Source organism: Hippoglossus hippoglossus, chromosome 14 (genome assembly GCF_009819705.1).
Source record: "Hippoglossus hippoglossus isolate fHipHip1 chromosome 14, fHipHip1.pri, whole genome shotgun sequence".
NCBI lineage: Eukaryota > Metazoa > Chordata > Actinopteri > Pleuronectiformes > Pleuronectidae > Hippoglossus > Hippoglossus hippoglossus.
The window spans coordinates 13,226,914-13,242,612 of NC_047164.1; the positions used below are offsets into that span (position 1 = coordinate 13,226,914).

Here is a 15,699-nt window from a genome sequence, read left to right on the forward strand (position 1 = left end):
ATAAATCAAGGGTCATGGCTGTGGGTTCCAGAGACAGAATGTGTAAATTTGGGATCATTAGGTGGGAAGAGGAGAACAAGACACAGCGAGAGATTGAAAAGATTCAAAATGAATAAATAAATCTTATATTGGCTCAAATTCGAGTTTTGGTTGCAGCAGCTTGAACAAGTAAGTAAATTGATGGATCATTGGGGATTAAACTGGTGGATTCATTTATTGACCCTGTGACTTTATTTATTGACTGTGGCACAAGAGCAGAATTATGTCTCATCACTGCGTATCTAAAGTGCTGGAGCTTTCCTAATTGGGGGACACAGAAGACCCTTGATTCAATCTCAGCTATTCTTCAATGGGATCATTGTGTTGGAGGAGTAAGGAAAACACACAGATGCGTCATGAAGAGTGAAGATGAGCGGACAGTCAGAACTAAGGGATCGAAAGTTCAAATATAAATCCCACAGTACTTGAAGTTTTAGATGAATGATAAAAGTTATCATCATCATCATCATCATAAATATGTTAATATTTATTATTAACATTGATGTGATGTCTGAGCCAGAACCTAAAGATTTAATAAACAAATGAATAAATACATCTTACATAGGCCCAAATTCAAATTCTGGTGGCAGCTGTTATAGTAAATTGATGGATTATTGTGGATTAAATTGGTGGATTAAATTATTGACCTATGTGGCAACAAAGCAGAATTATGTCTCATCACTGCATATCTAAAGTGCTGGAGCTTTCCTAATTGGGTTACACATAAGACCCCTATCTATTCCCTCAGTTATTCTCCAATGGGATCATTGAGTGGGAAGAGAAAATCAAGAGAGTGAAGATTAGCTGACAGTCAGAACTAAGGGATCAACAGCCCAAATGGAAGGTTCCTCAGTATTTGAGGTTGTATAGTATGAAGGATACACAAAGGATACACGAAGTATACACGAAGGATACACGGAGGATACATGAATTCATATTAATGGATGAACTGCTGAGGATTTCTAAATTGCCCTGTGTTGGCAGATTGCAGGTGAGTGGCTCAATTTGCACAAACTGGTGGTTTGTCGCCACCAAGTGACAAGTCTCTGCCTCCACTGCAATAACCCAACTCCCTGTGATGTTCGCGTGCACGTGCGCTCGCGTGCATGATCAAAAACGTTATAATAGATGTTACGCATGTTTTTATGAGCAAGGTCCACGCACTCTCATCTCATGAAAGGCGACACAAAACATTTGGAGAAAATGCTAAAAACATGGCGCACCGTGCGTGCGAGTGGGGCAACCCCCAGTCTCAGCGTCCATCTGATGGCAGCATGAGGCAGTCCCGCGAAACATTTGCGTGGGAGTTCCCTTCACCGCCATGTCGGGATAGTGCACGTCTCTCTCTCTCTCTCTCTCTCTCTCTCTCTCTCCCACGCTCTCTCTCTCTCTCTCCCAGTCTCTCCCTCTCTCTCTCCGTGCATCCTCCCCCACATCAGCAGCTTAGCCCCGCAGCAGCAGCAGCAGCAGCCGCAGCATCAGCAGCAGCTCCTCCAGCATCCCGCATCCATCCATCCCTGCCCGGGGAGCCGCAGCAGTCTTTACCCGGCGCAGCAGCAGCAGCAGCGGCGGACGCACGGAGGGGGCGCATCATCTGAGTGATGCCACAGCATCATCAGTCGCATCTCGACAACAAACACAGCAGAGAGTAAGATCCGGAGAGGAGGAGGAGGAAAGAGAGAGAGAGGGAGAAAAACCGCTTTCAGCCTCGAAGACAGCAAACTGCCCATGAAGATGTCTAACGCTGACATCGTCTTAAACGCCACCGATCGGATGGTGAAATGTAAGTTCGCCCACATCTTCTTCCCCGGTGCTGGCTGTGCAGATATTACATAACATCTCAAGTGTTCCCTGCTCCTTGCGGTTAAGGCAGAACATGGCCTTTATTTCCATGTCGTTCATTAATGTGTGTGTGTGGTGGTATAGTGGGCTGCAGGAGCTTTGATGTTGATCAACAATCCGGTTCGAAGCTCAGCATCAGCACCAGGGCACCAGGAGATGTGGAATATATTCAACCGTGCTGATTTATGTTATTCATGTTTTAATGTTCGTGGTCACGACTCCACTGCATCTTTTGGCTTGGTTAGAGGCAAAAAAAAAAAAAAAAAACAGCTGAATATATAGGAGCTGCATGAGGCAGTGATGCAGCAGGATTTCACAGGGCCAGTGGAGGAGGAGGAGGAGGAGGAGGAGGAGGAGGAGGAGGAGGAAGAAGAAGAAGAAGAAGAAGAAGAAGAAGAAGAAGGGCATGAAATTGATGTTAGATGGAGTTTTTATTTAAAGACCAGAAGCCAGTCATGTTTTTAATTTCATTAGGAAATGTCTACAAGGAGTTGCATCCATGGATGTGGAGAAGGCTGCTCAGTCAAGAGAATTAGTGAGGATACAAGTTGGATCAATGGAGGATGATGAAGTGCTCACAGTCGTGCCATAACTCATTTAGCTCCAGCTCCTTGTGACTGAGGAGCAGCTCACACACTCAGAAGTGTGCATGAATACATTCACACTGAGTGTGTTAGTGTAGTGGCTGAGGAGCTCAGTCAGCATTAACAACTTTGTCCTTTTAGGCTACACAGAGTTGTAGAAATGGCGTAATCTGCACCGTGCGATACATTCCACACATGTGACAATGACTGCAGGCATGCACTATATGATAGAATGAGCTGCATTTAACAATATGGATGCAGCCAGGTCCTTCCTGCAGGACCTTTAACGATGTTTTATTGTGACTCATTTTTAGTGTGAGTATCAGTGCGACATGACAGATTCAGGACATCTGAATAGTTTCCCCTAACAAACTGTTTTTGAGGTGATTCTGCATGTTATCATATTGTTGACATCTTTTTTTATAACTGCCCTGCCTGCAAAAAACCTTTGCGATTATTTCTTTGGCAAAGCGATAATGACATCCAAACATTTCAAATATGTCAAACAAGAGTTTATATCAGCAAACACAGCACAGCCAAGAATTCTGACTCTTGCTTTTGTAACATGATCACGTAACATTTTGGACTTTCATACAGGTTTATAACGCTCAAAGTATAAAACCTTTGAATTAAGATCCCAATTAATGGGATGAAACCTGGTGGAAGGATGTGGTATGTGGCAGGAAATAACTCATTAACATTTGGTGGGGATCTGGATCAGGGGGCGGATCCAACATATTTCTTCACTTTCTTTAACTTTGCATTTTCACTGATTTCCTAGGGAGTAATTCCTGGATGTTGATGAACAAGATCAGGCACATTTAGGGAATTGATATCTATGAGTATGTGAAATCTGGTGCAGATTGATTGAATGTCAGGTGACTGTTGGGCCTTGGACTCTGCCGAGTGCCATTCCAGTTTATGATTGAAAGGATTTCTATTGCTTGACAAACATATAATATTCATTTTGTCACTTTCATCCAGTCTTTTGTTCTGATTCTTCACTTTGGGTAAAAGTAGTGAAATCCATTTGGTCAAATCCCTAAAATACAAAAAAGTAAAAAGCGAGAGAGAGACATTAGAGACTGAATCATGCATCCTTCAGGTGATCAACGTGAGCTATCAAGACAATGGTGAATCTGAATAGTTGAGACGGACGCTTCTTGCAGTTATCATGTGCAGTGCGGGCAGTAAACTACTGAGCACTGATACTACAAGCTGCTCGGAGCTATTTTTATCCCTGTGTACATGTACACGTTTCTCTCTGCTTCTCTTTTCCTTTTACACGCTGTAACCTGACAGAACATATCTAAAGAGATAACTGCTGGTCTGTGCAGTTTGTTTTTCCACAGCACAGCAGCGAGAGGCAAATTCAGGTCAGTTATTTCAGGGACAAGATCCCACGTATGTACACCTGTGAAGTGTCTTACTTTCCTCATATTATTGACTTTAAGAAAACTTGAAATCACAGTTTTCTGAAATGCAGTATGAAAAAAACAGTTATAAGAATGGTTTCCATTATGCAACAATATGAAAAGCGTTGCACTGAGACACCCAACATCAGCTTTAAACTCAACAGGCCGCACGTCAGGCTAAAATATTTACTCCAGCTTTCAGGGGTAAATATGCAAATTGGAGTCAACAACACTCGGAATTAATAATTTATTAATGGTAACAATGCGGCAATTTTTGCGTTCGGCAGAATAGATCTGCTTTTATGTGCACATTTGAAATTAGTCATGCAGCCCCTCAAGTGTATATGAAGAAGATCACAGCAGGTGGAGCTACAGAGGGTGTGGGTGAAGGAAAAGCAGCAAGATTTTCATGACTTCGGGTCCGTGTAGGATTACTGGACCCTGCAGAAATGCACACTATCTGGTCCAATCAAATACAGTTCAAACTACACCCCCCTGCAGAATGAAGCAACTGATAACACCAGGTATAGTCCGAACTTCATGCCGACACTGAGGGGTCTCAACCGAATGTGTTTACAGTACGAGCATTTCCTACTGCATCCATCTGAGCCTCCAATGCAAATTGCAGTTTTCCGTGGCAGCACTGGCTGTACTCCAACAGTCAGCTGCTGCTGCTGTTGCCTGGCAACATACAGTATTTCATAGTTCAATTCTGCTTGGGTGCTGAGCAGAAGTCAGCTTTTCATCCCTCCACCTTACATCTATATCAGTGGGCTTGTGTATCTGCAGCTATGTATGTGCGTGTCTGTAAAATGTGTTGTTTAGGTTCATTTGTCAAGTAGCGTGTGTGGAATAAGTGAGGTTAAAGTGTGATTTGGATTTCTGTATCACCCTTTGCTGCCATTTTAGTTAAGTGTGCAATAAATTATAGTACTGGCACTACTTTGATTTAATTTGAGTAAGTCTGAGTAGCTGCTTTCAGACATGCACTAAAACATTTTCCAGAGATTATCTGGAGGGGCTATATGTGAGAAAAAACAAATGTGCTAGTCACTTGCTCGGGAAAATCTCCCCCTAGTAAAAACTGGAGAATCTCTGAGTGAGCCCATGTGAAATGACAGCAGGAAATTCTCTAGAGAAGTCAAAGCGAGCGAGTGGGCACGTAGGGGATGTTTCTAACATGCGACAGATGCAAAACGAAAAAAAAAATACAAATATTTCAGGATTTAAAAAAAAAAAAGAGGTGCTGTACACGTAGAAGGCGCTGGTGAAGATGTGCAAATTCATCAGTGCACAGTGAGGTTCACTGAAACGAAACTTAGAGGAACTCGAGTGGTGACTATGCTGAGCTTGTACTCGCTGGTAAAGTGTCAAAGCACACATCTCCATCACAGATACACACTGCACACTGAGAAAAATGTTAGTCCCATTAAATCCACTGGCCGGGGCTCACCTCATTATCGCAGGAGCAGCGACTTTGAGATTTCTCCAGTCGGGCATTCATTATTAAAGACCGTGTTGGTCGCGTTCAGTTAGGCCCGAGCTTTGAGACACTTCCTTTGTCTCCACTACATTTGGGCGCTGCTGTAGAGCCCTGCCTGCCATTGACTGACGAGCATGGCCATACTCCGGAATGAACCGTTGCGGCTAACAGTTTGTGTTAAGTGTATTTATGTGTGTGTTTGCGTCTCGTTACTCAAATGATTTGTGCGACTGGACTTCATCCGACTTATTTTATTTCTTCTCATGTCAATTATTTATGACTCCGACACTTAGAAAGAGTTTTCTGTGTTAAGCCAGATGATCTGTAGATTAATACGTGGGCCCTGAAAGCTCGTGGTCACAGCACACGGAGATCAGCGGCAGATCTAATGAATGACCCTCGATGCCCCTGAAGTAATGATCTGAGGTTGGATTTCACACTTTCACAGTCTGTCGGTAGGTGACTGGTGCATTTTAATGGCCACGGGCTTTAGCGATCCAGGGAGAGTGCTGGGTGAATTGAAAGTGCTTACATGTTATATCCAACACTCAGAAAATGCTGAACAAGTCACTGCTCGTCTGTGCTGGAATCTGTTCTCAAATCACATTGTTTGTGTGTGTCAATTGTTTCCAATTACCGATCCCCCCTGCTGACATTTACATATATTTAAACTAGAGTTGGTCATATTAGCAGGGATATAAGAGGCTGTTATTTTCTGTATTTTGCACTGTTCAATAAATAATGCAACATTCAATGTGATTTATATGTAAAATTAGTATTTTAAGAAAGCATATGTTGTTTGGTATACAAATAGACATTAAGACATATTCAAAACACACTGCAAAATTTAATTCACACTGACTACTTTGTAAATATAAACATCTACAAATAATAATGGTGTTTGACATGTACTGTATATTTCTGAATAATTCAAGACATTTGAGTTTCTTGTTTGATTCGAATCAGCACATACTCTGTGGTATGTAAAGCAAAGCCGTGTTTAATAAAGATGCTCTCATGCCAAAGATGTACGTAAACTGTCAACAAAGATGGGGGCTGCGGCTTCACATTGTTGCCTCCAGGGCACAACATGCATTGGTGGGTTTCTAAAACAGGATTTCTGCATCAATTCCTTGATAATAAGTTGTTTGTATTATTCACGGAATGATGTTTATGCCGTTTCTCTCTCACCACAGCGGCAGAAACAATCAAGGATTGTGTTCTTCTTGACATGAAAAGTCGCCTGACCGTGCCTGTGCTCTCTCTCTCTCTCTCTCTCTCTCTCTCTCTCTCTCTCTCTCCTCAGCGGTCCCCTTCCCCCTGAGCCACCGCCTTACTTTGAAGGAAGTGTTTGACTCAGAAGGCAAGCCTCGGGTGGATCTCCTGAAGGCCCACCTCACCAAGGAGGGCCGCGTGGAGCAGGCTGTGGCGCTGCGGATCATAGATGAGGGGGCAGCTATCCTGCGACAAGAGAAAACCATCCTGGACATCGAGGCACCGGTTACAGGTAGGAAGCCTGTTAGAGACAGGTACCTGCTGCAGTTGGCGTGTTGTCAGCTGCAGGATGTCCTCAAGTGAAAAACCCAACGATTCAGCTTTTTGGTTCTAAATATTTCACCTAATTAGATATAGATTGACAAAAAGCATGAAATTGGTATAATGTATGTATGACATGCAACAAAACTCAGGTCCCTCTGCATCTAGAAGTGAACTACAACACTGGGTTTCTTTGTCTTAACCACTCTGCAACACAATTATTGCCATGTTAGTTTAGCGTGTTAGCATGCTAACATTTGCTAATTAGCACGAGGCAAAGTGCATTTGAGCCTGATGCCATAAGTGTTTGCATTTGATCAGCAGCATGTCAAGAGACTTAGAGGGCCCGGGGCAAAAGGGACCTGGGGGGGGGGGGGGCCCAAATATCAAACTATTAACCCCAGGAACACATGACACCAAACCACATCATTCCATTCCTCAAGGGATTCTTTTACAGTCAAAATTAGATACAAAGTGGATACTGTGTATTCACATAAATAACAGTGAAGTAGTAGTGAAATTCAAGTACAAACCATCCACCACATCCCAGACACATCATCCACACCCATCATCATACAAGACATTCAAGTCTTCAACCAAAACCTCAAACCTCTAAATTTACTTTTGGCAGAACACTATAGTGGCCCTTGTTGGGGGGTTTCTAACCTTGTTGTCATTGCAGTCGCCTGTACAAAGCCAATCTCAGAATATCAAAAAATTGTTGTTGCTATGGACGAATGTAATCAACCATTCTCCCCCCCCTCTTAGCCCAGGACCTCAGGCAAGTTCCTGTTTTGTCTACCCTGTTGCAAGGCCCCTGTATTTGCTCCTAAACATAAACTTGACAAACCTAAGTATTGGAAAACATAATTATCACTTCCAGGTAGAATCATCTTTTTGTGTTTAAAATAGACAAAGCATTTTCAGAAACGCTGTTTCTCTCATAACAAGTCCTCTCATCACAAACTGCAGAGTGGAAGGGTTTTAAAGACAACTGTTCATATCGCTGAAAGTAAGTAAGTAAAAAAACTATTGTGTTGCAGTTGGTGGCTAAACCCAAACCCTATTAGCACCAGTGTAACGTGAGACAGAAGGCATATGTAGATACAGACAGTACAAAGGATAATAGTAATAGGATGAGAGTATAAAGTAGCAAAGCAGTAAAACTTAGTTATTTAAGTATGTGATATGAGTAGAGAAGTAGAGATTACGATAGATTAACTTGTGTGTGTGTTCCTGTACTTATATCTTTGTGAGGACCATGTTAAGCATAGACCCTACAGAGTGACGACATTTTGGCCGGTCCTCACTTTTTCAAAGGGCTGTTTGAGGGTTAAGACTTGGTTTTAGGGTTAGGGTTAGAATTAGGTTAGGGTTAGGCTTTTAGTTTGGATGGTTAAGGTTAGGGTAAGGGGCTAGGGAATGTATTATGTCAGTACAATTCAATTTTATTGTATAGCGCCAAATCATAATATCCATTTTCTCAAGACCCTTTACATATAAGGTCAATGAGTGTCCTCACTAAGATAAAGGTACAGGTATGTGTGTGTGTGTGTGTGTGTGTGTGTGTGTGTGTGTGTGTGTGTGTGTGTGTGTGTGTGTGTGTGTGTGTGTGTGTGTGTGTACTCGGATGCTTGTGTGATGGAGTGATCTTGGACAGGTTGCAATGCGCTGCGGACAGAAAGGTTTGTATGGTGTTAGCGGTTATAGTGGTGTTAAATATACAGCATAACAATGTTGTTTTATTAATAATATGACAATATAACAATTCAAATAATATTTACGATATACAAGATAATATATAAATTATTCTGTTGAGACTTAATATGAGACTGCAGCAATGAGGTCGGATTCAAAGTGAGACTGCATAGTCGGTTTCAGACATGACATGCTGGTAAAATCTGGAGAATTGGCTACGGAGTTTACCTGCAATCTGCCTTTCCCACATCCACACCACAGCAGGGGGCTCTCTGCACAAATCCTCCGCATTATTCAGGCGAGAGGTGAAGCCGCTCAAAGCCCCACAAACTCTCTTGACATCTTCTAAGTGCGTGTCACCACTTTTTCACCGGGAGATATTTGTTTTCTTTTAGTTTTTTTCATTTTTTGGTTCTGTCGCTTGTTAGAAGCATCATCAACACCCCCACTCGCTCGCTGTGAATCCAGCGGGGGGATCCCCTGCTGTGTTCACACATCAGATTCTCCTGAATTTGTACTGACTTTATAGTAGGAGGCCAGGCGGAGAAAGTCAGAAGAAAGTGAGGAGCGTCTCACTTGGACATTTGCGTTCACACATGCACCTCCTCTGAAAAAATACAGAGGAACTGCGCAGACCAGTGCATGTCTGAAAGCAGCTTATGATACCACACAGCCACAACGATGATGGTTCGATTCCGGGCAAAGACCCGTGTTGCTAAAATAATCGGATGATTCCTGGTCCTATGCTGCTAGAGCCCTTGATATCCATGCATACCAGAAGAGTAGTCGAAGCATTTTGCTCAAATCAAAGTTATTATTACAAATAAAATCTTCATACATCTCTGTGCTGTTTGATAAAGTTTTGAAATCTTTTGTATCCTTTGCACCAGGACATGGGATGTTGGTGCATTATGAGCCCACACACACTTAGGTTCTCTTACTTCAGCTCGTCATTCAGCCTCACCCAAAACGGTGTGATATTAAATATACATGTAATTATGCATATAATTAGCTTTACACCGACATAATTGTCCTTCTTCGGAGAAAGTACATTGTTTATCTGAAACAAAGGTGACAAACTGATGAACGGCACGTTGACTTGAGGAGAAGTCTCGGGCTCCTCATCTCGTCTGGCGTCAGGAAAATGGAGGCTTTATGTATTAAAGCATGAAATATGGATGATGAACTGAGCGTTGTGTACGGGACCGAGTGTGGAGGTCTGTTTTATATCTTTGTGAGCTGGAGTTGTGTTTGAATGTCTATGTGTGTTTGTGTGTGTGTTGGATTCATATATTATGAGGCATTTATTCACTTGTGAATCTTTCCTGGATTTGTTCTATGGGTGTCTGTGTATGTATGTATGTGTGTGTGTGTGTGTGTGTGTGTGTGTGTGTGTGTGTGTGTGTGTGTGTGTGTGTGTGTGTGTGTGTGTGTGTGTGCGCGTGTGCATATGTATGTGTTTGATTGCTTTAGTCACACAGGCAGTCTCCCACTCACATTGCTCTAAGCTTTGAGTGGGCGAAGGCCACTGTAGAGCTGATAGAGGAGCCAGAGAAGAGAGAGGAGATGGAGGATAAGTAGGAGAGAAGGAGACAGAGAAAGATGATAATGAAAAATTGAAGGCAGCGAGGAAATGAGATGTAGGTTTGCACTCTGGAGCAATAGTGTTCACTGTGAAAAAGTATGCATCACCCTGGGGGCTCGAGCTTTTTCTGACTCTTTGAGGTCTGCTGAGGGCGAAGACCTTTCAGCCCAAGAGCAAAGAGAGATCTCAAGACGATGATGACCTTAGACAAATGATTTGATCATGTCCACAAATCAAAGTGCTCCAATATTTTAATATAGTCGGTAGGGGCATAATTGCAGATGAATTATACTTTATATTCTTGCTGCAGGAATATTATTTTCATAACTCATGGCCTCTTCTGTAGCTCTGCTGGGACATTTGAGAAGATCTAAAGTCTAAGCAGTTCCTAAGCAGTTAAGAATAAAAATTGTTTTATAACGATAATATTAAAAAAATACAGAAAGGTTTGGTTTTATGAAAACATATTTACAACTGCATCCATTTTTATTTAAAAGGGTTTCAGATGCTGCCCCCTCAACCTTTGTCGACCTGGAGTGAGGCTACTAATTGTTTGACTTAATCAATGGATGATGCCAAAATGACCAAATGATAGCACAGAGATGAATGTACATACACACACACAGACACACAAAACACAAAGATATTGAGTGAGTTCCTTTGATTATGTAACGGTTGATTGTCTTCCAGTGTGTGGGGACATCCATGGGCAATTCTTTGATCTTATGAAGCTGTTTGAAGTGGGAGGATCACCAGCGACAACGCGCTACCTGTTCCTCGGGGACTACGTTGACCGCGGCTACTTCAGTATTGAGGTAAAAACCATCAGCATATCTTACAAGGACAACTGAAAACCTATTTATTCCATTTGGCTTTTGATCGATTTAAGCCTCTCATACTGGTGAATTTTATTAACTTTCCATTTTTATTTTTTATTTTTATTGTAAAATGCCTAGCCCTACAACTTTTGCACCAAAAGAACTCTATAAATAAGGTTTTTTTTAATCATTATTATGATTGACTTTAGGAAAACAAACAACAGAGCGATTCCTATGGTTACTATAACATGTTATACAGATTTTCGCCATAGAATGTACATAAAGATGGACTTTACAGCTCCCCAAAAGTGAGGCCAAAGCATCATGACATGAACCGAGCTAAAATGACAAAGTACTCGTCAATTAAATTCTTGGTAGTTTGGTGTTCATATCTGTTATATTTGAGCTTCATTTCTGGACGGTGGAGACGTGTCGTCCATCTTTGTATACAGTCTATTTTTGGATCCACATGTAATAACATTTTGTCTATGTGTTTGTTTCAACAGTGTGTTTTATACCTTTGGTCGCTGAAAATCCTCTATCCAAAGACTTTATTTTTACTTCGTGGAAATCATGAATGTAGACATTTGACAGAATATTTCACCTTCAAACAAGAATGTGAGTACCCCCTCAGTGTTTTTCATTCCCCTCTCGCTCTCTTTCTCTCTCTCTCTCTCTCTCTCTCTCTCTCTCTCTCTCTCTCTGTCTTGTAAATGTCACGCGTAGCTGGGAGCACTTTCGGTAAAAATTTCAAGTAAAGCACCTGTCCTGTGGGAAGTTAATTCTGTTTGACAGCACAAACAAGGGGGTTGGAATTATAGAAGAAAGATGTGTGAATACGTGAAACTTAAAAAAAACGTAGAAAGCAAAACACATACATGTCCTAATATGCATACATGCATACAAACACATAAAGAACACAAAAAGAAAACATGGAGAACATAACAGAAAAATAAATGAACCAATTATTATTATTGTTACGGTTCTTTCATGGTGTTGTAAATATTACCTCACCTCTTTTGGATTTGTGCATAATTTCCAATACCATACTAGTGTTTGTCTAAAGTACTAGACAAATACAATTATTACTTATCCTAATAAAACGTTTTTTATTCTTTCCATGTAGTTGTGATGTTATGATTTTGAAAACATTACATTTGTGTCTCTTCCCAGGTAAAATCAAGTACTCAGAGCAGGTCTATGACTCATGTATGGATGCATTTGACTGCCTTCCCCTGGCTGCACTCATGAACCAACAGTTTCTGTGTGTCCATGGTGGTCTTTCCCCTGAAATACACACCTTAGATGACATTAAAAAGGTAACGGCCCAGTGCCTTGTCACTACCAGTTTCTCACAGTACAGTCCTCGTGTGTTTATGAGTTTTTAATGACCTACACGCTCCCGTTTCTTTATGTTAAGCTGGACCGATTCAAGGAGCCACCAGCTTTCGGGCCCATGTGTGACCTGCTGTGGGCTGATCCTCTGGAAGACTTTGGCAATGAGAAAACCCAGGAATATTTCAGCCACAACACAGTGCGAGGCTGCTCCTATTTCTACAGGTGAGCTGTTTCTGCTCCTCCCCCCCAGATTCGCTTCGGCCCACATTCACCAAGTGTTTTCATCGCTGCGTCTGTTAGTTTGTCAGCAGGATTATGCAAAATAAACTGAAAAGATTTTCTTGAAACTTGGTGGAAGGATGAGGCATGAGCCAAGGAATATTACATTTTGGAGGAAATAATGAATAAGGGGATTTTTCAAAATTCTTGTGAATTTCTTAAGAAATAAAAAATCAGGCATACTTAGAGGACTGTTAAGTTTGAGTGTATGAAATCTGGTGCAGTCTGATTGATTATAAGGGGACTGTTGGGCCTTGGTGGAGGTAAGTGCTCTATTTAGTACCCTTCTAGTTGGTTTGTGTGTTGGTTTGATGTTTAACTGGATAGTGCAAAACTACTAAACCAATTTCCACCAAACTTGCTGGAAGGATGGGACATCGGCCTAGAAAGAACCTGCTAAATTGTGGGGTGGATTTTTCCCTTACTGTGACTCTGTTTGATGACAGGTTAGAAGGACATTTGGTACAATGTTATATTAAAAGGAATGGGTTCCTCCCTCACACATATCGCATCGTTCCTCCAGGTTTTGAGGAAATCCAGAGTTTTTGCATAATCTTGCTTACAAACAAACCAAACGGTCAGGGGTGAAAACAAAACCTCCTTGACGGAGATTATACATCATTTAGGTTAGAAGACAACTTCCTTTTTTCTATTATATTTCTACTAGAAGAACTAAATAATCACTTGCGCCTCATATGCGCTCTGTAGTGGGCCATTGTCTTTGTAACGTGAACACTGTTGTGGTTCATACTTATAAACATGCCTATAAACTTGTTCAAATAACGGCACAGCTTTGGAATCTAAAGTTACAAGAGGACACCGCGCAGTGTTGCTTTCACCCTAACTTATCGGTGCCGATGAGATCTAATTTAATCTTTCAAGAGAATTGCAGGAGTACAGGGTGAAATTTGACTGTTACAGAGAAGCCTCAGAACTGAACTCTTTATATCAAAAATAGATGGTAAGATTGTAAATTATTAATAGATATCAAAGATTTATTGCTTCTTGAGCATAAAACCCCCACAAAGAACCAAACAAACAATAGATGCACACTTAACACCACATAAATGGAATTAGACGGGAAGCAGAGTGCGTTTGAACAGACTGAATGATTCAAGAAATGAGCGTACTCTTAAAACTTATGGATAACGTTTGTGTCTGTGAGTAAATGGGTCGTATTGCCTTGTGGTTAACAATTGTTTTACCGACAGAGGATTAGCTGGGTGAACCTGATGTCAAATAAAAATAGAGGCAGAGAGAGGACAGAGCAAAATACAAGAGTTAACAGCGAGGAGAATTGGGAATGGGTCTGTTGTGCAGCTATTAAACCTCGGCGACAGAGCATGTAAAAGGAGGAGGAGTGAGCGCTGTCCTAATATTGTTGTGAGAGGGAAGAGAGCTGTGGAAGTAGGTGGTGGTGTGGAGAAGAGATTAGGTGGCAGTTGTGGTGAGAGTTTTCTTAATGAAGGCTCAGAGCGGCACAGATTCCTGCGTGGGAGTCGCGGGTCCACTCAAATCACCAAAAAGTGAAGTCGGGAAGATTTATTCCTCCACTTAAGTGGAAATGACATCCTGGACTGTGGGTGCAGGAGAGATGCAGTTTAGATTCACATCTCATTTCAGTGTTTTTTTCAGAAGAAGTAACGTTTGCTTCAAGTGATATCAGATGAAATAATCAAAGTGCAAAATTTCTGTATCACTATTTATTCCAATGCAGGTGAGATCACCTGGTAACTTTAAGATGAAACGTGAATCCATTGTGACAGTTTTGTGGCGCCATGCACACTGCTCTGCCTTACTGCTGGTTTCTTTCCAGTGAAGGGTATATAAGGTTGTTAAATAGGTGCGGCAGGGTGGTGGACAGCACTGTCTCCTCCTGGTGCATACCCAAAGTCTAAATGACAGAGAAGAACATTGGGAGCATTCTCAGTGGCACATCATTTTTTAAACTTATATCTAAACTTTATCTATATATTTGGAATCTGCTTCGTCACCAGACATTCTGGCAAACGGCCCAAAGTGCAATGATATGTACAAAGCGACAGTGGGCGTGCACAAAGTAAGCGGTGATGCAAACACATTGTGGCCCAAACGCAGAGGAAATAGTTAGCTTTGCAAAATATCCACATTAGTGCTGGATATTTAAATTGTGTTAATGGTTGTTGGTTGTCTCTCTTTGTTGGCCATGCAATACGTTGGTGAACTGTTCAGGGTGAACCCCGCCTCTTGCCCAGTTTCAGCTGGGCTTGGCTCCAGCTCCCCCCCCCCGAACCTCAAAAGATAAGCAGTATAGATAATGGACAGATGGGTTTTGAAATGTTTGAATGTGTTTTAAATATTTGTTCTCCTTCAGGGCCATTTGTTTTTCTGTTTCAGAAATCAGCTGGCTAAGGCAACACACCATTTTTCTCATTATTATAATTGTTTTTATTGAAGTCACATTATTTTGTGCAGTTCCACCTCAAAGAAGGACCATTAGAGAACTCTTCTTGTTGCTCAAGACCAATTAAACATCTGAGATAACAAATTCATTAAATGTTCATTGTGATCTACTTTGTTCAAGGTATCTGAAACTTGATTTTATTATGATCCTGAGATGAACCAGTGATTTCCTGCAACATGAAAACATATTTTCCTTTCGAAAATGGTCACTAATACTAAAAAGTATAAGGTGTTAAAAAAGGTAAAATCCCAGCTGACACATGAGTGAATGGTAATACTGGTATTGTTCACAGGAACCCATGGCAATGTGATACAGGAAAAACCCAGGTGAAGGGTGTTTAGTTCCCACTCTCACTGCTGTTAAATGGTCACGATAAGAAAACAACAGAGAGAGAGAGGAGCTTAGTGAGGATTATTCTGTAGATGTGTGGAGGATGCTGCTATAATAGTCATCTATCTCCCTGTGGCTTTGTTCTGCCCTCACTCTCAAACTTACCTCTCCATCATTATGTCTCATGCCAACGATACAGTATGTATGCAGCACCGAGAGCCGCACTCTCCCGAGGATTTCTGGGAAATGCAAGGAAATCTCTTTCTGAAACAGAAGTAGATAAAGCAGGAATAAGAAAAAAGGGAGGGA

The 15,699-nt window shown here is 41.5% G+C and overlaps 1 protein-coding gene across 2 annotated transcripts in view; it reads left to right on the forward strand.

The window, feature by feature from the left end:
- Positions 1-1,454: 1,454 nt before the first annotated feature.
- Positions 1,455-15,699, forward strand: part of ppp3ca (protein phosphatase 3, catalytic subunit, alpha isozyme) — a 28,085-nt gene continuing 13,840 nt past the window's right edge. The window contains exons 1-6 of one of the 2 annotated variants that reach the window (XM_034606255.1): positions 1,455-1,822; positions 6,670-6,870; positions 10,873-10,997; positions 11,507-11,618; positions 12,174-12,319; positions 12,421-12,560. In XM_034606255.1, coding sequence (XP_034462146.1) covers positions 1,768-1,822; positions 6,670-6,870; positions 10,873-10,997; positions 11,507-11,618; positions 12,174-12,319; positions 12,421-12,560 — 779 coding nt within the window. In that variant the 5' untranslated portion in view covers positions 1,455-1,767. The remainder of the gene's footprint in view (positions 1,823-6,669; positions 6,871-10,872; positions 10,998-11,506; positions 11,619-12,173; positions 12,320-12,420; positions 12,561-15,699) is intronic. The other variant, XM_034606254.1, reaches the window with a different exon arrangement.